General features: G+C 44.9%; 1 protein-coding gene across 1 annotated transcript in view; it reads right to left on the bottom strand.

Moving 5' to 3' along the window:
- The window catches only part of LOC137424913 (A disintegrin and metalloproteinase with thrombospondin motifs 9), a 218,665-nt gene that overhangs the window by 113,603 nt on the left and 78,014 nt on the right, over positions 1–27,048 (bottom strand). Inside the window, exon 10 of the mRNA XM_078776082.1 lies at positions 21,311–21,452. Within this exon, the coding sequence (XP_078632208.1) occupies positions 21,311–21,452 (142 nt within the window). The remainder of the gene's footprint in view (positions 1–21,310; positions 21,453–27,048) is intronic.

Genomic DNA, 27,048 nt, shown 5'->3' with positions numbered 1-27,048 from the left:
TGAGATGAAACAGTGATTCCTCAATGTCCCTAATGCTTTTTCAGGGTCCATAATTGCTTCTGCAGAATGTTTCCCATTTGCCTGTCAGTACGCAAGCACACATGGAAACCAATACAGTGTCCTAAAATGAACCTTCTGCAAAACAATATAAATCAATATGGCTTGCTTGCACAGCCAATGATGGAATTAAGGTGTGTCATTGGTTGTTATCTCCATATGCAGGTTTCAGAAGGTGGAACAGAGTCCTCCCAGGTATTGAAATGTCCACCTTCCTTTTTGGTAAGGGATCACGATTAATGGACCAAGCTGTGAAGTTTTGTTGTTCTTAATGTTTTGTTCAGAGTGCTCTTTTAAAGATCGGCACCGAGCCCCAGACAGCTTTCCAACTGTAGTTTGTTTGTGGTAATAGTCCTAGGGATGGCTTTAAGATCTCTGTAAAGTTCTTCTTTATCATTCCCATTGCTCCAATTATCACTTATACAAGTCTTCAGCTTCCAGGATCTTTTCAGGTCTTGTGGTATTTGGTCATTTTCTTGATTTCTTCGTTGTTTAGGCCAAAATCGCTGAGTAATGAAACTTCAATTAGTAATGCAGTCTTTTCTTTTTTTTGTACCCAAGTATGATATCTGGTCGCAATGCTTTGTTTTCTATGCTCACACTTGATGGGTTCATCAGGTCATACATGAGAGTTACGTCCTTGTTCTCAATTATCGCTTTTGGATCATGTTTCCATGAGTTTTCCGGGACTGGGATATTGAGACTTCTGCAGATGTGCCAATGGATTGCTGTACATTCATTGCTGTGCCTTTGTGTGTACAGCTGCTCTGACATGAGTTTTTTTTACATCCTGACAGGAGATGACTCGTACTTTCTGTTTCTACCTTGCAGAATCTACACTTGATCGTCCAATTAACTCAGTCCTGCCATCTTCTTAAAGCCATTGGTCTAGTGTCCTTGGTCTTGGACATTTATTATAATTTGTTCTCCATCCCAGTCAAGCTGACCTCTTCTTAGCCATTCCAGTGAGCCTTCTTTGTCCACGCCTGATCTGTCCATCTGTTTTTCTATGCCTCCGCCCCCGAAGGTGGCCGGAAGCATTATGTTTTCGGGTTGTCGGTCCGTCCATACGGGCTAACCCTCGTTTTCCTCAGCAACCACATAGCTGATTGAGACGAAACTTTCAGGATAGGAGTGACACCCATGCAGAATGTTTTTATGACAAGTGTGATGCCATACGTCACGTGGTATGGCAGCCATCTTGGATTAAACACAAATAATAATAAAAATATTTCTCGGAAAGCGCTGAATGGAAAAATTAAAAACTTGGCACATTGTCAAGTACTCCCAATGGGGAACAAAAGCATGATAATTATGACATCATGGGTGAAGTGGTATACCAGCCAAAAATGTTTTAATCGAATTCCTTATCCTAAAATCTCAAATTGCATGCACATGATCTATGACCGATTTGTATTGAAATAATAAATTCATGACATAATAGGTCACATGGTTTGGCAGCCATATTGGATTTAACCTAAAACCTTTAAAAAAACATCTTCTCCCATACCACCAAATCGATTGACTCAAAACTTTACGTGCCACATTGACTAGGCATGGCGATTAAAAGTTAATCACGAAAATATCATTGGTCACATGGTGTGGCAGCCATATTGGATTGAAGGAAAATATTAAATAATTATATCTCTTAAACCGCTTACCTGTCGATGCTAAATTTTACAAATATCATCTAACACCATTGTTGCATATAGTTTGAAAATAATGATGTCATAGGTCACGTGGTTTGGCAGCCATTTTGAATAGAAAAATATACTGTACCTTATCCGATCAACACGAAACTTCACAAATGTTTTCCATGACACATACATATGCAGAGTGTACATTTTTTAAGGTCATGTGTCAAGTGGTGTGACAGCCATATTAGCTTGAAAGCCAATATTTTTTTTAAATCCCTTCTCTGAAACTGCTTCACCGATCGATGCGAAACCTGTCATGGCTGGTGAAAAAATGATAATTGAAAACAGCTGAAGGGATTTCTTGTTTTTCTTGTTTATTTTTAGGACAGTGAACGAGGGCATCTACCCATTGTGGGACTATGCGGAGACATATTTGCGACAGAGTCACATTGCTCTAGTTTTCAAATATCTCCCTGCTCATTTATCTCTCTCCCAGTTGTCGGTGTATATTTGTTGATATGTGGCTTTATATTTATCTTTGTTGCAATCATTGGGGCTGTATTGGTTGATGTTTCGGTTTCTTCTGTGACATCTTCTATTCACACCTGTCTTTGGAAATTTTTTGCAAGGTGGATTATGGATACCTTTTCTGACTGGCTGTCCATGTTTGCATCCAAATTGGATTCAGCAGCCTGTTGAACTTTTCATGTACTCAGCCAATCCTACAGTTGTCACTCTGTGCACTTTGTTGAGCTCAATCAAGCTGATGCCTCCGTCTCATCTAGACAGGTGCATTCTCGGGTTGCATTGACTTTTGTGGGACATTTTGGGGATAGTGAGGCATTTCCTTGTTTGGATATACTGTATCGTTTGTTGATTACCGATTGTGGCCAGTTTATTATTCCGCAGCTGTATTGGAACACTGGCACTGTATTGTACACCGCTCCTTTCCTATGCCATCTCCAGGCATTGCAAATCGTCATTGCTGGGCACCGAAGGGGGCTCGGCAGTGACGCACGCTGAAAGAGAGTACTCAGTTTTCACTCTGGTTGTTTGTTTTCTTTCTTGTTGTACACCGCTCCTTTCCTATGCCATCTCCAGGCATTGCAAATCGTCATTGCCGGGCACCGAAGGGGGCTCGGCAGTGACGCACGCTGAAAGAGAGTACTCAGTTTTCACTCTGGTTGTTTGTTTGTTTGTTTTCTTTCTTGTTTTCTTGTTTTCTTTCTTGTTTGTTTGTCCGGGCGATATCTCAGCCATCCTTTGAGCTAGGAAGCTGAAATTTCGGCACAATCGTGAGCAAGTCCTTTGTCAAAAACAGTATTTTTTTTTTTGATTAATCAATAAATTGAGGAGTTATTTAATTATTAGCGATTAATTAAGTACTTATTTAATTAATCAAATTTCCTTTCTCTTCTGACCATTAACTCGGGCACCTTTTGAGTTAGGAAGCTGATATTTGGACATGCCAATGACCAGGTGATTTAGCTGCAAAGGATATTTTTGATTTATTAATTAATCAATTAATCGATTAATTATTTAATTATTCGATTAATGACAAAAAAATGTTTTTTTTTAAGTTACAGATTCTGATGAAATAGTGGTAGTTTATGTGTTCTCTGACCAAATTGATTAATAATTTAATTTTTTTATGATTATTATTTATTTATTTTCATTATTAATCATTTATATATATTCTTTCTCATTTGGCCAATATCTCAGGCACCTTTTGAGCTGGGAAGCTAATATTTGGACATGAGTGACCAAGTGATGTGGCTATCAAGGATATTTTTGATTTATTGATTAATCATTTCATCTATTAATTATTTATTGATTAATCGATTAATTATTTATTGAGTAATCAATTAATTATTTAATTTTTTATAAATGACATATTTAATGAAATTTCTAAAAGATACATCTTCGGATGAAGCACTAGTGGTTTAGTTATGCGATTAGCCAATTGATTATGAAAATATTTTGTGATAATCTTTTATTGATTTTAATTATACAATTAATCAATCAATTAGTGTACACCTCTCCCTCCCAATGCAGCCTCAATGAGCTGCACTGCGGTATTGCCGGGCGCCTGAGGCGCCCTGGCAATGCCGCGCTGCAGCATATTTAATTATTTGGCATGGGGCGGTGTACTTTGAATGTATGTGTACTTGTTGTACACCGCTCCTTTCCTATGCCATCTCCAGGCATTGCAAATCGTCATTGCCGGGCACCAAAGGGGGCTCGGCAGTGACGCACGCTGAAAGAGAGTACTCAGTTTTCACTCTGGTTGTTTGTTGTACACCGCTCCTTTCCTATGCCATCTCCAGGCATTGCAAATCGTCATTGCTGGGCACCGAAGGGGGCTCGGCAGTGACGCACGCTGAAAGAGAGTACTCAGTTTTCACTCTGGTTGTTTGTTTTCTTTGTTTTCTTGTTTTCTTTCTTGTTTTCTTGTTTCTTGGTTGTCCGGACGATATCTCAGCCATCCTTTGAGCTAGGAAGCTGAAATTTCGGCACAATAGTGAGCAAGTCCTTTGTCAAAAACGGTATTTTTTTTTTTGATTAATCAATTAATTGAGGAGTTATTTAATTATTAGCGATTAATTAAGTACTTATTTAATTAATCAAATTTCCTTTCTCTTCTGACCATTAACTCAGGCACCTTTTGAGTTAGGAAGCTAATATTTGGACATGCCAATGACCAGGTGATTTGGCTGCAAAGGCTATTTTTGATTTATTAATTAATCAATTAATCGATTAATTATTTAATTATTCGATTAATGACAAAAAAAAATTTTTTTTTTCGAAGTTACAGATTCTGATGAAATAGTGGTAGTTTATGTGTTCTCTGACCAAATTGATTAATCATTTAATTTTTTTATGATTATTATTTATTTATTTTCATTATTAATCATTTATTTATTTTCTTTCTCATTTGGCCAATATCTCAGGCACCTTTTGAGCTCGGAAGCTAATATTTGGACATGAGTGACCAAGTGATGTGGCTATCAAGGATATTTTTGATTTATTGATCAATCAATTAATCGATTAATTATTTAATTATTCGATTAATTACTAAAAAAAAAAAAAAATTCAGTTACAGATTCTGATGAAATGGTGGTGGTTTCTGTATTCTGTGACCGAATTGATTAATAATTTAATTTTTTAATGATTATTATTTATTTATTTTCATTATTAATCATTTCTTTATTTTCTTTCTCATTTGGCCAATATCTCAGGCACCTTTTGAGCTGGGAAGCTAATATTTGGACATGACAGTGACCAAGTGATGTGGCTATCAAGGATATTTTTGATTTATTGATTAATCATTTCATCTATTAATTATTTATTGATTAATCGATTAATTATATTTATTGAGTAATCAATTAATTATTTGATTTTTTATAAATGACTTATTTAATTAAATTTCTAAAAGATACATCTTCGGATGAAGCACTAGTGGTTTAGTTATGCTATTAGCCAATTGATTATGAAAATATTTTGTGATAATCTTTTATTGATTTTAATTATACAATTAATCAATCAATTAGTGTACACCTCTCCCTCCCAATGCAGCCTCAATGAGCTGCACTGCGGTATTGCCGGGCGCCAGAGGCGCCCCGGCAATGCCGCGCTGTAGGATATTTAATTATTTGGCATGGGGGCGGTGCACTTTGAATGTATCTGTACTTGTTTGTTTTCTTTCTTGTTTGTTTGTTTGGTTGTCCGGGCGATATCTCAGCCATCCTTTGAGCTAGGAAGCTGAAATTTCGGCACAATAGTGAGCAAGTCCTTTGTCAAAAACGGTATTTTTTTTTTTGATTAATCAATAAATTGAGGAGTTATTTAATTATTAGCGATTAATTAAGTACTTATTTAATTAATCAAATTTCGTTTCTCTTCTGACCATTAACTCAGGCACCTTTTGAGTTAGGAAGCTGATATTTGGACATGCCAATGACCAGGTGATTTGGCTGCAAAGGATATTTTTGATTTATTAATTAATCAATTAATCGATTAATTATTTAATTATTCGATTAATGACAAAAAAATTTGTTTTTTTTTAAAGTTACAGATTCTGATGAAATAGTGGTAGTTTATGTGTTCTCTGACCAAATTGATTAATAATTTAATTTTTTCATGATTATTATTTATTTATTTTCATTATTAATCATTTATTTATTTTCTTTCTCATTTGGCCAATATCTCAGGCACCTTTTGAGCTGGGAAGCTAATATTTGGACATGAGTGACCAAGTGATGTGGCTATCAAGGATATTTTTGATTTATTGATTAATCATTTCATCTATTAATTATTTATTGATTAATCGATTAATTATTTATTGAGTAATCAATTAATTATTGAATTTTTTATAAATGACTTATTTAATTAAATTTCTAAAAGATACATCTTCGGATGAAGCACCAGTGGTTTAGTTATGCGATTGGCCAATTGATTATGAAAACATTTTGTGATAATCTTTTATTGATTTTAATTATACAATTAATCAATCAATTAGTGTACACCTCTCCCTCCCAATGGAGCCTCAATGAGCTGCACTGCGGTATTGCCGGGCGCCGGAGGCGCCCCGGCAATGCCGCGCTGCAGCATATTTAATTATTTGGCATGGGGCGGTGTACTTTGAATGTATGTGTACTTGTTGTACACCGCTCCTTTCCTATGCCATCTCCAGGCATTGCAAATCGTCATTGCTGGGCACCAAAGGGGGCTCGGCAGTGACGCACGCTGAAAGAGAGTACTCAGTTTTCACTCTGGTTTCTTTCTTGTTTGTTTGTTTTCTTGTTTGTTTTCTTTCTTGGTTGTCCGGACGATATCTCAGCCATCCTTTGAGCTAGGAAGCTGAAATTTTGGCACAGTAGTGAGCAAGTCCTTTGTCAAAAACGATATTTTTTGTTTTTTGATTAATCAATAAATTGAGGAGTTATTTAATTATTAGCGATTAATTAAGTACTTATTTAATTAATCAAATTTCCTTTCTCTTCTGACCATTAACTCAGGCACCTTTTGAGTTAGGAAGCTGATATTTGGACATGCCAATGACCAGGTGATTTGGCTGCAAAGGATATTTTTGATTTATTAATTAATCAATTAATCGATTAATTATTTAATTATTCGATTAATGACAAAAAAATTTTTTTTTTTTAACTTACAGATTCTGATGAAATAGTGGTAGTTTATGTGTTCTCTGACCAAATTGATTAATAATTTAATTTTTTTATGATTATTATTTATTTATTTTCATTATTAATCATTTATTTATTTTCTTTCTCATTTGGCCAATATCTCAGGCACCTTTTGAGCTGGGAAGCTAATATTTGGACATGAGTGACCAAGTGATGTGGCTATCAAGGATATTTTTGATTTATTGATTAATCATTTCATCTATTAATTATTTATTGATTAATCGATTAATTATTTATTGAGTAATCAATTAATTATTTAATTTTTTATAAATGACTTATTTAATTAAATTTCTGAAAGATACATCTTCGGATGAAGCACTAGTGGTTTAGTTATGCTATTAGCTTATTGATTAAGAAAATATTTTGTGATAATCTTTTATTGATTTTAATTATACAATTAATCAATCAATTAGTGTACACCTCTCCCTCCCAATGCAGCCTCAATGAGCTGCACTGCGGTATTGCCGGGCGCCGGAGGTGCCCCGGCAATGCCGCGCTGCAGCATATTTAATTATTTGGCATGGGGCGGTGTACTTTGAATGTATGTGTACTTGTTTTCTTTCTTTCTTGTTTGTTTGTTGGGTTTCTTTCTTGGTTGTCCGGGCGATATCTCAGCCATCCTTTGAGCTAGGAAGCTGAAATTTTGGCACAGTAGTGAGCAAGTCCTTTGTCAAAAACGATATTTTTTGTTTTTTGATTAATCAATAAATTGAGGAGTTATTTAATTATTAGCGATTAATTAAGTACTTATTTAATTAATCAAATTTCCTTTCTCTTCTGACCATTAACTCAGGCACCTTTTGAGTTAGGAAGCTGATATTTGGACATGCCAATGACCAGGTGATTTGGCTGCAAAGGATATTTTTGATTTATTAATTAATCAATTAATCGATTAATTATTTAATTATTTGATTAATGACAATTTTTTTTTTTTTTTAAGTTACAGATTCTGATGAAATAGTGGTAGTTTATGTGTTCTCTGACCAAATTGATTAATAATTTAATTTTTTTATGATTATTATTTATTTATTTTCATTATTAATCATTTATTTATTTTCTTTCTCATTTGGCCAATATCTCAGGCACCTTTTGAGCTGGGAAGCTAATATTTGGACATGAGTGACCAAGTGATGTGGCTATCAAGGATATTTTTGATTTATTGATTAATCATTTCATCTATTAATTATTTATTGATTAATCGATTAATTATGTATTGAGTAATCAATTAATTATTTAATTTTTTATAAATGACTTATTTAATTAAATTTCTAAAAGATACATCTTCGGATGAAGCACCAGTGGTTTAGTTATGCGATTGGCCAATTGATTATGAAAACATTTTGTGATAATCTTTTATTGATTTTAATTATACAATTAATCAATCAATTAGTGTACACCTCTCCCTCCCAATGGAGCCTCAATGAGCTGCACTGCGGTATTGCCGGGCGCCGGAGGCGCCCCGGCAATGCCGCGCTGCAGCATATTTAATTATTTGGCATGGGGCGGTGTACTTTGAATGTATTTGTACTTGTTTTAGTTTATGGCTTTGATTTTGTTTCTTGGGGATGTGTGTGTATAACATGAGCATAAGCAAGTAAACATCGATAACGTAACTATGTTTTCCCATTACTTCTACTCTCTGGTAAGCCCCCACCCCTCTTGTTTCCTCCTGCTAACCGCGCTCCTTTGACTTACCCTCAAGTATCAACCCCCTATTCTTCCACTCCTCACCTATTTTCCACTCTTTTACACCTAAAGTTTTCCATGCATTCTCCCTTTCCTCTTTTTCACACACACTGACACTCACGCACTGCCAGTCCTCATGCACTGCCACCAATAAATAACCTTTATCTACACATTCCCTCAAAAATAAAATAGATGATACTGCATGTAAAATAAAGAAAAAGAGACCAGATAATAAGGTAAAGTTCTTACATACCATATCATCAGGATTGGGAGAACGAAATACACAGTGTAATTAATTCACAACTTCTTGTTCAACATGTTGGTGAAGAGGGTAACTGAGATATTTAGTTTAGTTTGAATTCTCATCACGAAAATAAAATGTCAGATTGCTGCTTCAACAAACAGGATGTTGCATCACAAAGTGGACTATCCCTTGGATGGATGTTAAGCTGGATGTCCCTTCTGCTCGCTGGTGAATGTTATAAAGAATTGGTCTTTTGCGAGTGGATAAGTTACCGTCGGAACACTGAATGAAATTTCAATGTTGTTGTCCTCAAACTAATTTCGAACAAGCACAGCAGTAAAGCAAGGTGTATTGTCATGCCGGTGAATGTGAGTGTCTTCTCCATAATATTGTTCCCGTCCAAGCCGGTGGTGCAGCAATGTAAAAAAAATATCACTCAAAGACTATTATGTGGAAGTGAGGAAAATATCACAAAAAATATCACAAAGTGAGGAAAATACTGTTACAGTCACGTGAAAAAGTAAGTACACCCCATGTAAAGTTTTGACTTTTTCAACATATTTCAACATACAGCTATTTGATCTTCATTTCAACAATATTGATAGGTAAAGGTGATATAATATAACAAATATCATGAAACATTTACATTTTGTAGTCCATTGTATAATTTAAATAAACATAAATGCAAATTTCGCATGTGGAAAAAGTAAGTACACCCTTAGCTCTTATAGGTGGTATTGCCCCCTTTGGCAGAAACAACCTCAAGTAGGCGTTTCTTATAACTGTCTACCTGTCTCTGACATCGACTGGGAGAAATTTTTGCCCACTCCTCCATGCAGAATTCTTTCAGCTGTGCGATGTTTGAGGGGTTTCTTGCATGCACAGCTCGTTTCAAATCCCCCCACAACATCTCGATGGGATTTAGATCCGGGCTTTGACTTGGCCATTTCAGAACCTTCCATTTCTTTCTTTTCAGCCATTCCATGGTGGATGTACTGGTATGTTTAGGGTCATTGTCATGTTGCATGGTCCACCTTCGGTTGAGCTTCAACTTTCCGACAGATGGCCTCACATTATGCTCAAGCACCCTCTGGTACAATGAAGAATTCATCGTGGATTCTATGATGGTGAGCTGCCCAGGCCCTGATGCAGCAAAGCTGCCCCAAACCATAATATTTCCACCACCATGCTTTACAGTTGGTATCAGGTTCTTGTGGTCAAATGCTGTCTTTGGTTTTCGCCAAACATGTCTTCTGGTACTGTGGCCAAATAGCTCTACCTTTGACTCATCTGTCCAGAGCACATTGTTCCAGAAGTGCTGGTCTTTGCCGAGGTGTTCATTGGCAAACTTTATTCTTGCCCTGATGTTCTTTCTGGACAGGAAAGGTTTCCTCCTGGCACACCTCCCATGTAGATCAAATTTGTGCAGCCTCTTTCCAATGGTAGACTCGTGCACTTTGACATCAACAGTGGCAAGAGCTACCTGTTGGTCCCGTGATGACATTCTGGGGTTCTTAGAGACTTCTTTCAGCATCTTGCGGTCTGCTCTCGGGCTGAACTTGCTGGGGCGGCCTGGCCTGAACAAGTTGGCAGTTGTTTGGAATCTTCTCCACTTGTAGATGATCTTCCGAACAGTCGAATGATTGATTTAAAATTGTTTGGAGATCTTTTAAAATCCCTCCCAGACTCGAAGGCACCTATAACCTTCTTTCTGAAGGCCTCAGAAAGCTCTTTTAATCTAGGCATGGTGACGCTGCACACTTCAACAACAAAGAGCAAACCAAACTAAATTTCTGAGGTTTAAATAAGACAGGTTCCTCCAAGATACTCTCCAACGATGTTCTAATCATTTGCACCTGAGCTGGTGCACCTGATTCTAATTTGAGGTATTTGAAGTAGTGATAAATGTAGGGGTGTACTTACTTTTTCCACATGCGAAATTTGCATTTATGTTTATTTAAATTATACAATGGACTACAAAATGTAAATGTTTCATGATATTTGTTATATGATATTAAAGCGCGGCGTTACGCGCGCTGCTTGCGAGCAAGGAGGAAGCGGACAAGCGGTAACTTATAAGCGTCTTTATTTCAGGAGCTCACTGTAACACTGGCGCGCTCCGGGCTGCGCGCCCGGTGTATATCATGAGGCCACGCCTACCCCTCGGGCGTGGCCACCGCCCACTTGGTGCGCGGAATGATGTCACCACGCCAGTGGGCTTTTGTGTCCGCCACACGCGCCCCCCCAGAATTCCCGCGCACCTGGAGGGCCAGTTTGCGGGGCAGACGACTGACCCGGCCGAAGCGCCCCCTGGCGATCGGCGGCGTCCGGGGTGCAGGGATGCCAGGTGGGATGCCCCTGGCTGCCCCTGGGATGGGTGCAGGACCGGGGGCAGCGTGGCGGCGGGGCTGGGCGGTGCCGGGGGTCCGCCCGCAGGGGGGCGGCCCCGACGTGGGGGTCGGGCCACTGGCGGTGGATGGTCCACGTCGAGGTGGGCCGGCTTGAGGCGGTCTACCGAAACGCGGTCAGGAGTACCGCCGATGTCCAGGGTGAAGTGCTTCGCCCCGGTCTCCAGCACGCGGAAAGGCCCATCGTACGGGGGCCGCAGTGGTGTCCGGTGGGCATCGTGGCGGACGAAGACGTACTCCGCCGTGCGAAGCTCCGGGGCGACGTGCGTCGGTGGGTGCCCGTGGCATGCCGTTGGCACCGGGGCGAACCTCTGGGCGGTCTCTTGCAGAGCGGAGCGCTGCTGTGCCGCGGACCATGGTGCCGTGGAGTCGGGGAGGAACTCGCCCGGCACCCGCAGCGGTTGCCCGAAGACCAACTCCGCCGCGGATGCGCACAGGGCCTCCTTGGGCGCCGTCTGTAGGCCCAGCAGGACCCAGGGGAGCCTGTCGACCCAGCCGCCGTCGCGGAGGGTGGCCCGGAGCGCTGCCTTCAATGAGCGGTGAAATCGCTCACACAGGCCATTAGCCTGGGGGTGGTAGGCCGTGGTTCGGTGCAGCCGGACCCCGAGCCCCTGCGCAACCGCCCCCCAGAGCTCCGAGGTGAACTGGGGGCCGCGGTCGGACGAGATGTCTGAGGGGGCGCCGAACCGGGCGACCCAGGTGGCGATGAAAGCCTGCGCGACATCGGCCGCCGTTGTCGACGCCAAGGGCAGGGCCTCCGGCCACCGGGTGGTGCGGTCCACCATGGTGAGGACGTAGGTGAAACCCCGCGAGGGGGGCAGAGGTCCCACCAGGTCCACGTGGACGTGGTCAAACCGGCGTTCCGGCACCGTGAACGGGGCCAACGGGGCCTGGGTGTGCCGGTGCACCTTGGCGCGCTGGCACGCGAGGCACGTCCTGGCCCAGCCGCGGACGGCCTTCTGGAGGCCATGCCAGACGAACTTGTCGGCGATCAGCCTTTGGGAGGCCCTCGCGCCCGGGTGGGACAGGCCGTGGATGGCGTCAAACACCTGGCGCTGCCAGCCCGCGGGCACGATGGGGCGAGGACGCCCGAGGGAGACGTCGCACAAGAGGGCCGCGCTCCGCGCCGTCGAACGCCACCTCGGTGACGTGGAGGCCCGTGACCGCGGTCCGCAAGGCCTGGACGTCGGGGTCAGCGGCCTGGTCCGCTGCCATCCGGGCATAGTCGATGCCGAGGTGGACTGCGTGGGCGACGGCCCGGGAAAGGCAATCCGCCACCGGGTTGTCCTTCCCCGCGACGTGCTGGATGTCCATCGTGTACTCGGACACGGCCGAGAGGTGACGCTGCTGCTGGGCCGACCACGGCTCGGTGGCCTTGCCCATCGCGAAGATCAGCGGCTTGTGGTCGACGAAGGCAGTGAACGCACGGCCCTCGAGCAGATGGCGGAAGTGCCTGACCGCCAAGTGAAGCCCGAGCAACTCGCGGTCGAAGGTACTGTAATGGCGTTCGGGCGGGCAAAGCTGCCGGCGAAAGAACGCCAGCGGTTGCCAAGCTCCACGCACCCATTGCTCGTGCACCGCGCCCACCGCGTAGTCCGAGGCATCGGTGGTGAGGGCGATCGGTGCATCGGGCGCCGGGTGCGCAAGCATGGTGGCGTTAGCCAAGGCGAGCTTCGCGCCCGTGAACGCCGTGTCCATCTGCTCGGTCCAGGTAACGTCGCCTTTGACCGGCTTACCTCGGAGAGCTTCGTGCAGGGGGCGCAGGAGCTGGGCGATACGGGGCAGGAACCGATGGTAAAAGTTCACCATGCCCAGGAACTCCTGCAGCCCTCTGATCGTGCGGGGGCGCGGAAACCCCTTCACCGCCTCCACCTTGGCCGGCAGGGGGACGGCTCCGTGCCTGGTGACACGGTGCCCCAGAAAATCGATTATGGTGGCGCCGAACCGGCACTTTGCGGGGTTCACAATCAGGCCATGCTGGCCCAGGCGTTCGAAGAGCGTGCGGAGGTGGCGTAGGTGCTCTTCGCGGGACGCGCTGGCGACGAGGATATCGCCCAGGTAGACGTAGACAAAATCCAAGTCACGCAGGACGCTGTCCATCAGTCGCTGGAACGCCTGAGCCGCATTCTTCAGACCGAAGGGCATGCGCAGGAACTCGAAGAGTCCGAATGGCGTGATGACCGCCGTCTTCGGGACGTCCTCCGGCCTGACGGGGACCTGATGGTAGCCGCGTATGAGGTCCACCTTCGAGAAGAAGGACATGCCCGCCAAACGGGCGGAAAAGTCCTGAATGTGGGGGACGGGGTAGCGGTCGGGAGTCGTGGCGTCATTGAGACGGCGATAGTCCCCGCACGGTCGCCATCCCCCGCCGGGCTTCGGCACGATGTGCAGCGGCGACGCCCAAGCGCTCTCTGAGCGCCGAACGATGCCGAGTCGCTCCAGGGTAGCGAACGCCGCTTTTGCCACCGCCAGCTTCGTCGGCTCGAGGCGGCGTGCCCGTGCGTAGACCGGTGGACCGACGGTGGGGATGTGATGGGCCACCCCGTGCTTGACAGCCCCCGCCGAGAAGGTGGGCCGCGTGAGGGCCGGGAAGCCGGCGAGGAGGCGGGTGAATGCGTCCGCTGCCGGAAGCGTACAGACCAACGTGGCCGGAACCGAACCGTTCGGCAAGCCGCTTGGCAAGCCGCTCATTGAGCTGGGCAATGCACAAGCGAGCGAGCTGAACGTCTCGGCCTGGATAAGACGTCTGCGCTTGACGTCGACCAGGAGCCCATTAGCGCACAGGAAGTCCGCGCCAAGCAGTGCCATGGGCACGTCGGCGGTGACGAACGTCCATTGGAAAACCTGCCCTCCGAACCGCAGAGAGAGGCAGCGTTTTCCGTACGTACGGATGGGCGTCCCGTTCGCGGCAAGCAGCGCGGGGCCCCCACCCGCGGCGTGCTTGTCTGACGTGCCGGCGGGAACGACACTCACCTGCGCTCCCGTGTCGCACAGGTAACGGCGCCCGGAGAAGGTGTCCGTTATGAACAGCAGGCTGCTCGAACGGCCGGCGCTCATCGCCACTATTGAGCGCCGGCCCAGGCGTTTCCCGACCTGTTGAAGGAGCATGGCGGATGACACTGCCGAGCTTCGTGGCCGAACTTGGCGTGGAACCAGCACCAGGTGGTGGAGCTGGAGGAGCGCGGCTGGCTCTGCCAGGCCGGTGGAGTTGGCGGGTTTCCCCGCGGTGGCGGTTTTCGCCGCGGCGGTGGGCGGGGCGTGGCGGCGGTCACGAGGTGCGTATCAGCATGCTGCGTATGCTGTATAAGCTGATGCTGTGGATCAGCAGCATCAGCAGCAGCATCAGCAGCATCAGCCACGAGGGCCGTGACGGCCACGCCGACTCTCGCCCGCGTGTCCGAAGCGGCGAAGTACTTGTCCGCCTCGGCTGCCAATGCTCGGGGTTCCGTTAGCCCGGTCCCGGCCAACGCGAGGCGAACCTGCGCTGGAAGTTGGCGACGGAAAAGCGCCCGGAATAGAGAACCGGGGGCTTCGTCGCCCAACAGTGACAGCATATGGTCCATTCGGACCGACGGGCGCGTGTCACCGAGCTCGCGGAGATCCAGGAGGCGGTCGGCCCGTGCGTCGTCCGTGAGGCCGAACGTAGCTAGGAGTAGCCGCTTGAGTGCCTCGTACTTGTGGCCGTCCGGTGGGTGGCGAAGGACGGACACAACTCGAGCGGCCGTGCCGGGCCCGAGGGAGGCGACGACGTGGCAATAGCGCGTGTCATCGCCGGTGAGGCGCCGAAGCTGAAATTGGGCTTCGGCCTGGACGAACCAGACTTCAGCCTGAGCCTCCCAAAATTCGGGAAGTTTGATGAAGTTGGCCATGGCAATGGCGTCGCGTGTGGAAGGATCGCTCCGGCAGATCCAACGTCAAGGGCCTCACCAGTAAAGCGCGGCGTTACGCGCGCTGCTTGCGAGCAAGGAGGAAGCGGACAAGCGGTAACTTATAAGCGTCTTTATTTCAGGAGCTCACTGTAACACTGGCGCGCTCCGGGCTGCGCGCCCGGTGTATATCATGAGGCCACGCCTACCCCTCGGGCGTGGCCACCGCCCACTTGGTGCGCGGAATGATGTCACCACGCCAGTGGGCTTTTGTTTCCGCCACAATATCACCTTTATCTATCAATATTGTTGAAATGAAGATCAAATAGCTGTATGTTGAAATATGTTGAAAAAGTCTAAACTTTACATGGGGTGTACTTACCTTTTCACATGACTGTATGTGGAAGGGAGTAGAGGGGAAGGAGGGTACCATAGCTATAATGTGGTAAGAATAGTATGGCCAGTGTGTTCGAGTATGTTAGAATTACTCTTATATTAGGGATTTGGCAGGGGTACAAATGTAATATGTCCACTGATGGGGGTAGTCTTATATAGGCAGTGATTGTAGGCAATAACAGGGTAGGGTAAGGTTGTGTTGCGTAAACCCTCCTGTACAGGCAATGCCAAGTGGAGGACTCGGGCACAAAAGGCACATGCAACGTGCACCACACTCATAATGGACAATAACATGGGCCATTCAGCCAAAAACTGCAGGCTGGGACATTATAGTAAGCTGCGAAGGTCCAGCTGAGTGTGGAACAATTATATGAGGGGCCACCCCACAGGGCAGGTCAGTCCGGAAGATGGCGCCGCCCAGACTTCAGACGACCAATAACGGGACTCACCACCCATGAAGTCAGTCACAGAGGAGGACAAGGCTATGTCCATGCATGCATGCGGCCGATTACAGTTCAGCATTTGGGACAGAGGAGGAGACATCCCTCTTTCTCTGCTTGGCCGCCTTCCCCATCTCCTGACCTTCTTCTTGCCATTCCTCAATGCCATCCATTCTCTTGTCCTGAGCCACACATCGCCTTGTGACACTCCTGTCTGTAAGTGTCAGAGCAGGCCCAGATACCAACTCGTACCTGCTCTAAGTCTTCGTCTGCTCCGTTTGTATCTTGGCGGTATTCCTGACGCCATTAGAGGGTTATCCGTTTTGTACATAACATTGGGTTTTCCTCCCTCCTACCTGTATCTGTCGACCACCTGATCTGTTCCATCATTTATTGATTGTCCTGTTCTTCCTATATTTTTATTATTTTTTTGCATACAGAATCGAGGCTCGTGTAAGAGCCAACACATTGAACATGAAAACATGCACAGACACATAAAACATGCAATGAAGGGAGTGGGAGACAAGAGGGGGAGAGAGAGGGAAGCACACAAGCACAACAACAGTAGAGAACAGGGACATCGGTAGATCTGTGGAGGGGGAGGGCTGGGGGAGGAGGGAGGGGTACACGGTATAAAGCAAATGAACACTTCTAGAAATTTCAGGAAAGAAGTTGGGGGTTTAAAGAGGCGGATTTGGGGTGTTTTAATGGGGGTAGAAAAGATCAAGGTTTTGGATGGGGGAAGATAAGAGATGGTGGTGAACAGCTGTTTTAAAGACCTGGAGGGAGGAGTGGGTTTGAAGAGAGTGTGGAAGTTTGTTCCATAGGTGGGAGTAAAGAGGAATGAAGGAGTGAAGGTGAGCAGAGAGTCTTGATTTTGGCAATTTCACCAGAAGAGGGTTACTGGCAGATCTTGTGCGACCTGTAGGAATATTTGGGGGACAGAGCACAGACAGAACAGGAAGGAGTAAGGCCGGAGAGGAGTCGGTAGAAGACAGAAAAACCACATACCTGCCTGCGGTGAGAGAGAGAAAGGCCCTCAGAATCAGCCTCATCGTGGGAAATTCCAATGATTCCGAATGCTTTGGTTTCAACCGCGTGAAGCCGAGCTAGGTGTGAGGCAGGAGCACAAGCCCAGAGGGGAGAGCAGTATTCCATTGAGCTGCAGATGAAAGCTTTGTATGTGGTGAGGAGCTCAGAAGTGCCTGGAAAGGACTTCACACGATGGAGGATGCCCAGTCGGCGACTGGCTTTGGAGGCCAGCTTGCAAATGTGGTTTTCCCAGGAAAGATCATGGCAGATAGTGAGACCCAAAAGCTTGAGTGACAGAACTTCTTCAAGAGGATTGTTCAGAAAGTAGATGGGAGGGTTATCCAGACGGTCTTTTCGGAGAGACAAAGTGAGAGTGTGAGATTTGTCAGATTGAAAGACATGTTCCACTTGTTTGACCAGTTTGTGATAGTTTGCAGGTCTGCAGAGAGTGAAGAGACTGCTGCCTGCCGATCTGAGGGTTGGGACATGGAGCGGCAGAGAATGGAGTCATCAGCAAAGAGATAGAGAGGATTTTCCAGAGAGTTGGAGAGATCATTAATGAAGACCAGAAAAAGCACAGGGCCAAGAACACTGCCTTGGGGAACTCCAGCCAGAACAGGAAGGGGAGAAGAGAGAATTCCATTCAGGGCCACACGTTGACTGCGACCAGAAAGGAAGTCTGCAAGCCATGCGTGGAGGTTTCCATGGATACCATACAAGGAGAGTTTGGTGAGCAGAGCGGGGTGCCAGACCGTATCGAAGGCACGAGATACGTCAAGGGAGACAGCTCTGATTTCCTGTTTGGCATTGAGGACCTCCATCCATTGTTGAGACAGCAGAAGCAGCATGTCCAGAGTAGAATGACCTGGTCTGAATCCAAATTGATGATCCGAGATCAAGCCATTGGAGAAGAGGAAGGATTTGATGTCAGAAGTGAGGAGGGGTGGAATGAAGGTGAGTTTAGAGCATGTAGAAAGGAAGAACTGTAAGAGATTGAATTTTCTTTGAAGTGGAATTAATTGAAGAGAAAATTGAAAAAAGCATTTTAAATAGGAAGAAAAACAGCGTGTTGTAATAAACCACTGAATAAAACACTGCAGGGGAAAGTTTAAACATATTTAAATAATATTTAAACAAAACCGTGAAAAACAATCTGGGAAAAGTCCCTTAAATGAGGGCGTGGATCTGAGAAAGAAGGAGAAAGGGTTGAATGAGTATGGAGGAAACTAGAGTTGGAAAAGTGAGTATCGGCTGGAGAGGTAGAAGAAAAAGGAGATAAAGGGGGCGGGGCAAGACAACAAGCACGTGGTCCATGAGGAGAGTTCCTTATTCCCTGTATTTCCTTTATAATAAACCATGAATTTGTGAAGATACGTCTTCCCGCTTTTTACCTTCCCTCATTAACAACTGCCAATTTTGGCTTGCAGATGGGTGATCCTTGGGGGATCGTAAATGGTAATAATAATTCTGAACGCAGTATCGTGAATTCAACATCGTTTCGGTTGTTCATGAGGTCTCAGACCTCTGGCTCAGAGCACCAGTGTTTGCAGACCTTCTGACATGATAACGGACCCTCTGTAAAGACTCATGCCCCAGGGGTCCTTCCACCAACACGTGATGCTTTGTTGTTTCACATACAATTTATGCCAATATGGCCTTCAGTCTACATTTTGGTGGCCATTTTGGATTTTTGCTTATAAAATCTTAACCATCAATTTTTCAGCTTGGCAGACAGCAAACTTGGATTCAGCCACCCCAAATCCTTTGGAAAAAGTATCTGCCAAATTTTACTCAGAAATGCCTGGGGGTGTCACAATTCCTGAAAAATGGGACTTGACTGTTGTTGGTGTGGAATTGGTGTGTGTCCACAGATTTATGAGGCTCTTGAGGAGAGCGATGACTGTGGCCCCTTGCCATGCCTCACCCCCGGTGGCACAGTGTGCAACTGGGAGTGGAGAACTCGCCTTGAGGAGGTTTGGATCGGTTGGCCATGGGGTGGAAAGACCCCTGGTGACCATGGAAAGGCCAAGAAGTGCAACCCCCTTGGGTGGGGTATACATCAAAGGGAGCTGTTGTGGTGTTGGCAGATGGGAGGTCAAGGAAGGGTGCCAAGGGAATAATTTGTTTGGGGACTTTGTTTACTCTGTAGACAAACACACATTGATACACCCCTACCAAAATATTATAGGACCTCCCTGCTGCCGAGTTGAGGCCACACCTGCAGGTCAATTGTGAGGCCATGCCCTTGAAAGAACAATTGAAGACTAGAAATATTATTGTTGTAATTATTGGAATGTTACATTCGGTCACATGTGACCTGATATGTGCTCTGGAGGGCAGATCGGCCACAGGATTTGAAAGGTAGTTTTTTAATTGGGTTTTGGGTCAGTCGACAGCTGAAGCAGGTGACATCCATTGGGAGACGTAGTCAATTAGATGGGATTTTTAATCGGTTTAGTCTGTGAAGATAGGCTCTTAAGGTTTGTTAAGGTAGGCCTACCCGTTTGTTTGTTTGTTTTTATCTATTGCCATCCTCTTCCCCCCAAGCCCTTCTGCCTCCCCTTATGTACATCTGAAGAGAACACTGGAAAGGTGTGGGTTGAAATTTTGTACATTTAGTGATTGTTGAGATTTGTAACAACTGGGAATAGTATGGTAAAGAAGTATAGGTAAGGTATCAGCGCCTCACCTCCGACAGCCCTCTCTAATTTCGTGGATAATATCATTTAGTGTGTGACACTAGGTATAAAGGCCAGAATGTTGGGTTATCAATGGGGAACGTTGGCAAGAGCATAAGGTTCCAGACAGCGGGCTGTGTTATGTGGAAGGGGAAAGGGAGGATCCATAGTTAGAATGTGGTAAGAATAGTATGGACCATGTGTTCAGGTGTTTCTTCTTTCATATGTAGCACAAGGCTGCGGGGTAGCATCATTGGCTGAGGTTGTGGCTGTGCCACTGATGCAGTGCCCTCTGTAGGTTATGGCAGGAATTTGGAATTTGTCCATTGTGCTGGCGATAGCAAACCTACTCTTTGCAAAGGATTCTTTAATGTCCATCAACTAATGCTAGCAGATGGGATGACCGTTTAACGTCCATCCGAGGGATGGCACACACACTGATGAATCACCCTGCGTGTGAAACACCGGGGTGACAGTTTACAGATGTGTTGGGATTCTAATCCAGTCTATACAGGTTAGAGGCGAATATGCATACCTGTATGCCATGCTGCCAGCCCCCAAACACCATTAGGTAGCAAAATGTAAAATAATGCATTCCACGAAGCAAAGCAAAGGTTGTTTGGGCATCAAATTAAATTCTCAACAGAACAACATTTCATATTAATATTCATATTATGCCATATTCATATTGCATATTCCATATTAAGGTCAATATGCCATGGTGGCAATCCCTCATCACAATCTGATCCAAATCTTCACTTGAATCTGAGAATCTTAACTTGAAAATATATGTGAGAACAACTAAACAGTGTCATGAAAGAAAACTAAATTATGACAGCCGAGAATATACAAGAAGCTCTATCCCATTATCTATTCGCATGTACTTACTGTGCGTGGGGAGTTCAAAATATTCTCAATGAGACACAACAGTTCATGAAATGACATTTTGTTATTTTTTCCAATTTTACTATAATTCACCAAGTCTGTCTGTCTGTCTGTTCCCAGGTACCGCAAAAACGGCTGAACCGGTCGCAACGATATTTTAGGTGGGTAATGCTGGGACCCCCTGCAGTAAAATAGGCTATGTTGTTTTCCCAATTTTCCAATTTTTCCAAACACGATGGAATAATATTTACCGATATGATTTTTCAAATACTGTTTAGATTTTGATGATTTGCGTGTGATATGATTCAACAGATGTTTATATAAATCGTTTAAAATAAAAAAGCCTTCAATTTATGATATTTTGCCTTTTCATTTGGGCCTTCCAATTGAAGCCCCGCCCGTAGGGCGGGTACCGTTGCTAGTAAAAATAATTAATAAGGATTTTTAAAATCACTAATTACATTTCCTTACATTTTCTGAATTGAGAAGAAAGTGAGCATTTCTTGAATGATTGTGAGTACATCATTCGAAGAACATTTTGAACATTCTGAGTATCCCACCTCATTAAATGAGCAGAACCTTTAACTTAGTTCCACTTGCGTTTTCTTTTCACTTCAACATTTTTCTTGAATCCATGTTTGGTTATATATGCAGTATTTCGTTTTCATTAACTCTGATGTAAGTGCACTGATTAATTAACAGGGTTAATGAGAACTGGCTGCAGGCCGACGAGGATATTTGAAGCCAAAAAAAGTCAGAGAGTTGAAGCAGACTCACCATGTATGGGCAGACCTGGGAACCCGGTCCGAACATGAGCTCGCACTGCCTGTTGGCATCAAAAAGCTGCCCAGCGGAGCGCTGTGGAAGATCATATGGTCTTGCCCGAGGTTCGTCAAGGAGACATTCCCCATAACCCGTGCTGTGCATCAAAGAGAGATGCATGGCCACTATATGACGTGACTGCAACATTGGAAATTAACTTTTCGTAATCAAAATACAAGTTACGGCAAGAATAAATTGTGTACGTAAGTAATGAACCCGTATTATAAATCTAGGCAATATCAATTGTTAACTGACTTGGAAAGCTTCCTTATTTGTGAGATGCAATTAATTCATGTTTCGAGTGTGCCTCCAATGAATGTTGAACTGGACTTTTGTTTATAAAAGGGCGAGTAATATATGAAGATAAATCATTTGAGAGAATATGTCTTCATAGTGTTGGTGTTTAGGCTGGCAGGATGGCCGAGAGGGACGCACACTCACCTCTAAACTGCCTATCCTGCGTTTAACCCAACTACAGGGCCTATAGAAAGTCTGAACCCCCTTTCAAAAATTTCACCTTTTGTTGCGTTATAGCCTGGAATTAAAATTCATTAAATCAGACTTTTTCCTCCTTTGTTTACACATCGTAACCCACAACTTCCAAGTGAAAAACAGATTCTACAAATTAAAGAAAATTAATTAAAAATAGAAAACTACAATATCTTGGTTGGATAAGTGTCCACCCCCCTTATTTATTTTTTTTTTTTTTTTTTTGTATACAAGATCGAGGCTCGTGAAAGAGCGAACATTAATCACACAGAAAGACAAACAGACACACAAAACAAATAACATCGGGAGCGGTATACAAGATGGGGAGAGAGGGGGAAGGACACAAACACAACATTTGAGAGCAGGGACCGAGAGACATGGAGACATCGAGAGAAATGTGGGAGGGAGAGGGCTTTGGGGAGGAGGCATGGGAAGGGGGGGGGGGGGGTGGGAGAGGTATAAAACATATGGACACTGCCAAGACTTCCAGGAAAGAAGTTGGAATTTCAAACAAGGTGGATCTGGGGTGAATTAGTGGGGGTAGAAAAGATCAAGGTTTTGGATGGGGGAAGATAAGAGATGGTGGTGAACAGCTGTTTTAAAGACCTGGAGGGAGGAGTGTGATTGAAGTGAGTGTGGGAGTTTGTTCCAGAGGCGGGAGAAAAGAGGAATGAAAGAGTGAAGGTGAGCAGAGAGCCGAGATTTCGGCAGTTTAACCATCAGAGGGTGGCTGGCAGATCTTGTGCGACCTGTAGGAATATTTGGGGGACAGAGCACAGAGAGAGCTGGGGGAGCAAGGCCGGAGAGGAGTCGGTAGAAGACAGAAAGACCACCTACCTGCCTGCCTGTGAGTGAGTGAAAGGCCCTCAGAGATAGCTTCATCGCGGGAGATTCCAATGATTCTGAAAGCTTTGGATTCTACAGCTTGAAGCCGAGCCAGGTTTGAGGCAGGAGCACCAGCCCATAGGGGAGAACAGTATTCCATTGAGCTGCGGATGAAAGCCTTGTATGTGGTGAGGAGCTCAGGTGTGCCTAGGAAGGACTTCGCATGACGGAGGATGCCCAGTCGGCGACTGGCTTTGGAGGCCAGCTTGGAAATGTGGTTTTCCCAAGAAAGATCATGGCAGATGGTGAGACCCAAAAGCTTGAGCGACAGAACTTCTTGGAGAGGATTGTTGAGAAAGTAGATGGGAGGGTTGTCCAGTCGATATTGCTTATAATAGCAATTGCAAATTGCCAAAAATTGGCAAATCACACACCAAGTTAATTGGCTTCCAATTAATTGTGAATTGTGTTAAATCAATCAATTAATTAATTAAATAGTTAATTGTGTTAAATTGTGGTGATTCTGATTACTTCAGAATAAAATCAGCCGTTTCTGTAGGTTTCCTCTGCTGGAAAGTGCATTTCACAGCAAAGACTCAACCATGAGCACCAAGGAGCTTTCAAAAGACCTCTGGGATAAAGTTGTGGAAAGGCACAGATCAGGGGATGGGTATAAAAATATTTCAAAGGCCTTGAATATCCTTGGAGCACAGTTAAGGCAATCATTAAGAAGTGGAAGGCGTATGGTACCATCAAGACCTTGCCTAGATCAGGCCGTCCCTCCAAACTGGAAGACCAAGCAAGGAGGAGACTGATCAGAGAGGCCACAAGAGGCCGATGACAAATTTGAAAGAGCTACAGGCCTTTATGGCAAAGACAACAATATCCCAAGAACTGCACAAGTCTGGCCTGTACGGTGGGGTGGCAAGAAGGAAGCCATTACTCAAAAAAGGCCACCTTAAGTACTATTTGAGGTTTGCAAAAAAATACTCTGGAGATTCTGAAGCCATGTGGTAAAACGTTTTGTGTTCTGACAAAACCAAGATGGAACTTTTTGGCCTAAATGCAAAACGTTAAGTTTGGTGCAAACCCAACACAGCACATCACCCAAAGTACACCATCCCTATTGTGAAGCATGGTGGTGGCAGTATCATGTTATGGGGATGCTTCTCATCAGCAGGGACTGGAGCACTTGTCAGGATAGAAGGGAAAATGGATGGAGCAAAATACAAAAAAATCCGAGAGGAAAACCTGCTGCCCTCTGCAAGAAAGCTGAAATTGGGATGGAAGTTCACCTTTCAGCATGACAACGACCCGTAGCACACAGCCAAAGCTGCATTGGAGTGGCTAATGAGCAAAAAGATAAATGTCCTTGAGTGGCCTAGTCAGAGCCTCAACCTAAATCCAATCAAAATCTGTTGCATGACTTGAAGATTGCTGTCCATCAACACGCCCTACACAACGTGTCTGAGCTTGAACAGTTTTGTACAGAAGAATAGGCAAATATTGCCCAATCAAGGTGTGCAAAGTTGGTAGAGACCTATCCCAACAGGCCCACAGCTGCAATTGCTGTCAAAGGTGCTTCCACCAAGTATTAACTCGGGAGGGTGGACACTTGTCCAACCAAGAAAATCCAGTTTTGTATTTTTTAAAATGAATTTTATGAAATTTATAGAATTTGTTTCTCACTTGGAAGTTGTGGGTTACGATGTGTAAATAAAGGTGGAAAAAGTCTGATTTAATGCAATTTAATTCCAGGCGATAAGGCAACAAAAGGTGAAAAATTTGAAAGGGGGTGTATACTTTCTATAGGCACTGTATCAACTATTATTCTGGTGTTTCACAGGCAGGGTGATTTATCAATGTGTGTTCCATTCCTCGGGTGGACATCAAACTGGGCATCCCGTCTGCCAGCATTCATTGGTGGCAAGATTCCACGATGTCCTTCATGAAGAATAGACGAGTAATCGCCCTGAACCCTGATCAAATTACAAATTCCTGCCCTAACTACTGCTGGGAAGGCAATGGCAAACCACCCAGTACAACCCTTGCCAAGAAACTGCTTCGACAGCCATATGCATCTTAAGATGCAAAAAGGAGTGGTCAACCACTGTGGGAAGCAAAGAGAAGATGACATTTCAGAATTTAACCGTTCATCGGACCTCATTTGCTCCAACTAAGGGTCAATGCTCGAAACATCAACTTCTCCTTTCTTCCCACAGATGGCAGTTAGCATACCTCCATCAACGTCCTGTTGATTTCATCCATTGTTCTACTTGTCTGCTGACGCAGATCGACACTTTCCTTCACCAGCAAAACTAGTTCTTCATTCAATAATTGCCGACTTGAATGACCATCTGTCAACATAGCTCATGATGCTGAGGTCTGAGCTTCAAATCCCAAATGATGTGCCATGTTGATTTGCCCACTGTCTCAAAATGTCTAGATCCGTGGTTCCCAACCTGGGGGCCATGGCCCCTTGGGGAGCCATGGTGTATTTCTCGGGGGGCCATGGGGTAATTTGAACCATACTAAAAATTAAATATTGTTTTGGTTTTTTTTACATTGTTTTGACTTTGATATTGTTTTGTTTTTTTCCTATTGCAGATTTGACGTTATGGCTTCTGGGAGTAAAAAAAGAAAATATCTTGACGATTACATAAAGCGTGGATTCACGTCCATTACCGTGTCTGGCATGGGAACATTCAGCATAGGAAAAGAGCTTGATCCCGTACTGAAAAATGACATTCCTGAGCATCTGCAGTCATTGGAGCTAGAATTTCATAAGTATTTTCCTGATTTAGACGACAATGAGGCAAAAATTGTGAGGAATCCTTTTTCTGTCTACCTTTGCGTGGAGAGCATGCCGGAGGCAATGCAAGATGAATTCCTGGATCTCCGAAACGATTCATTTGCCAAAGACACATTCGAAAAGAAGAGCTTGACGGAGTTTTGGGAGGGAATGGGTCGCTACCCTAATATCAGCCAGATAACTATCCGGGTGCTTCTGCCATTCTCGTCTACTTATCTCTGCGAAGCAGGGTTTTCCACGCTGTTGAATATCAAATCGAAACGGTGTAATCGACTCCACGTGGAAGATGACCTCCGCTGTGCCCTGACTGTGACTCAACGACGGATACCCCCAATTGGTAGCTAAAATGCAATTTCAGCCAGCTATCCCACTGAGTTTTTAATTCACTTTTACGGTGCATGCACCGCGTCCCTAGTTTTGATTACCTGAGTTGTTGTCAAATTGAGTTTCTTTTTGCGAGATTATAACACACTGCGTTAAATACAGACACAACAGAGGTTTTTAGTTTTCACATATTCTTGACTTTGAACCTTTTCATACTGTTTTCTTGTGTGACAGTTCTATTTTATGCTGTCCATAGTGTTGCTACTGATAATATTAAAATCTCATATCAAACATGCATCATTCGAGCGATGTTGCTTTTTTTTTTTCTTTTTTTTTTTTGTATACAAGGTCGAGGCTCGTGAAAGAGCGAACATTAATCACACAGAAAGACAAACCGACACATAAAACATATAACATAGGGAGCGGTAGACAAGATGGGGAGAGAGGGGGAAGGACACAAACACAACATTTGAGAGCAGGGACCGAGAGACATGGAGACATCGAGAGATCTGAGAGAGGGCGAGGGCTTTGGGGGGGGGGGCGTGGGAAGGGGGCGGTGGGAGAGGTATAAAACATATGGACACTGCCAGGACTTCCAGGAAAGAAGTTGGAATTTCAAACAAGGTGGATCTGGGGTGAATTAGCGGGGGTAGAAAAGATCAAGGTTTTGGATGGGGGAAGATAAGAGATGGTGGTGAACAGCTGTTTTAAAGACCTGGAGGGAGGAGTGGGATTGAAGGGAGTGAGGGAGTTTGTTCCAGAGGCGGGAGAAAAGAGGAATGAAAGAGTGAAGGTGAGCAGAGAGCCGAGATTTCGGCAGTTTAACCATCAGAGGGTTCTGGCAGATCTTGTGCGACCTGTAGGAATATTTGGGGGACAGAGCACAGAGAGAGCTGGGGGTGCAAGGCCGGAGAGGAGTCGGTAGAAGACAGAAAGACCACCTACCTGCCTGCGGTGAGTGAGTGAAAGGCCCTCAGAGATAGCTTCATCGCGGGAGATTCCAATAATTCTGAAAGCTTTGGTTTCAACAGCGTGAAGCCGAGCTAGGTGTGAGGCAGGAGCACCGGCCCATAGGGGAGAACAGTATTCCATTGAGCTGCGGATGAAAGCCTTGTATGTGGTGAGGAGCTCAGGTGTGCCGAGGAAGGACTTCGCACGACGGAGGATGCCCAGTCGGCGACTGGCTTTGGAGGCCAGCTTGGAAATGTGGTTTTCCCAAGAAAGATCATGGCAGATAGTGAGA

The sequence above is a fragment of the Myxine glutinosa genome, chromosome 4 (genome assembly GCF_964187855.1).
Source record: "Myxine glutinosa chromosome 4, kmMyxGlut1.1, whole genome shotgun sequence".
Lineage (NCBI taxonomy): Eukaryota > Metazoa > Chordata > Myxini > Myxiniformes > Myxinidae > Myxine > Myxine glutinosa.
Note: the sequence above shows the minus strand (reverse complement) of the source record. Positions and strands in the feature narration are given on the sequence as shown.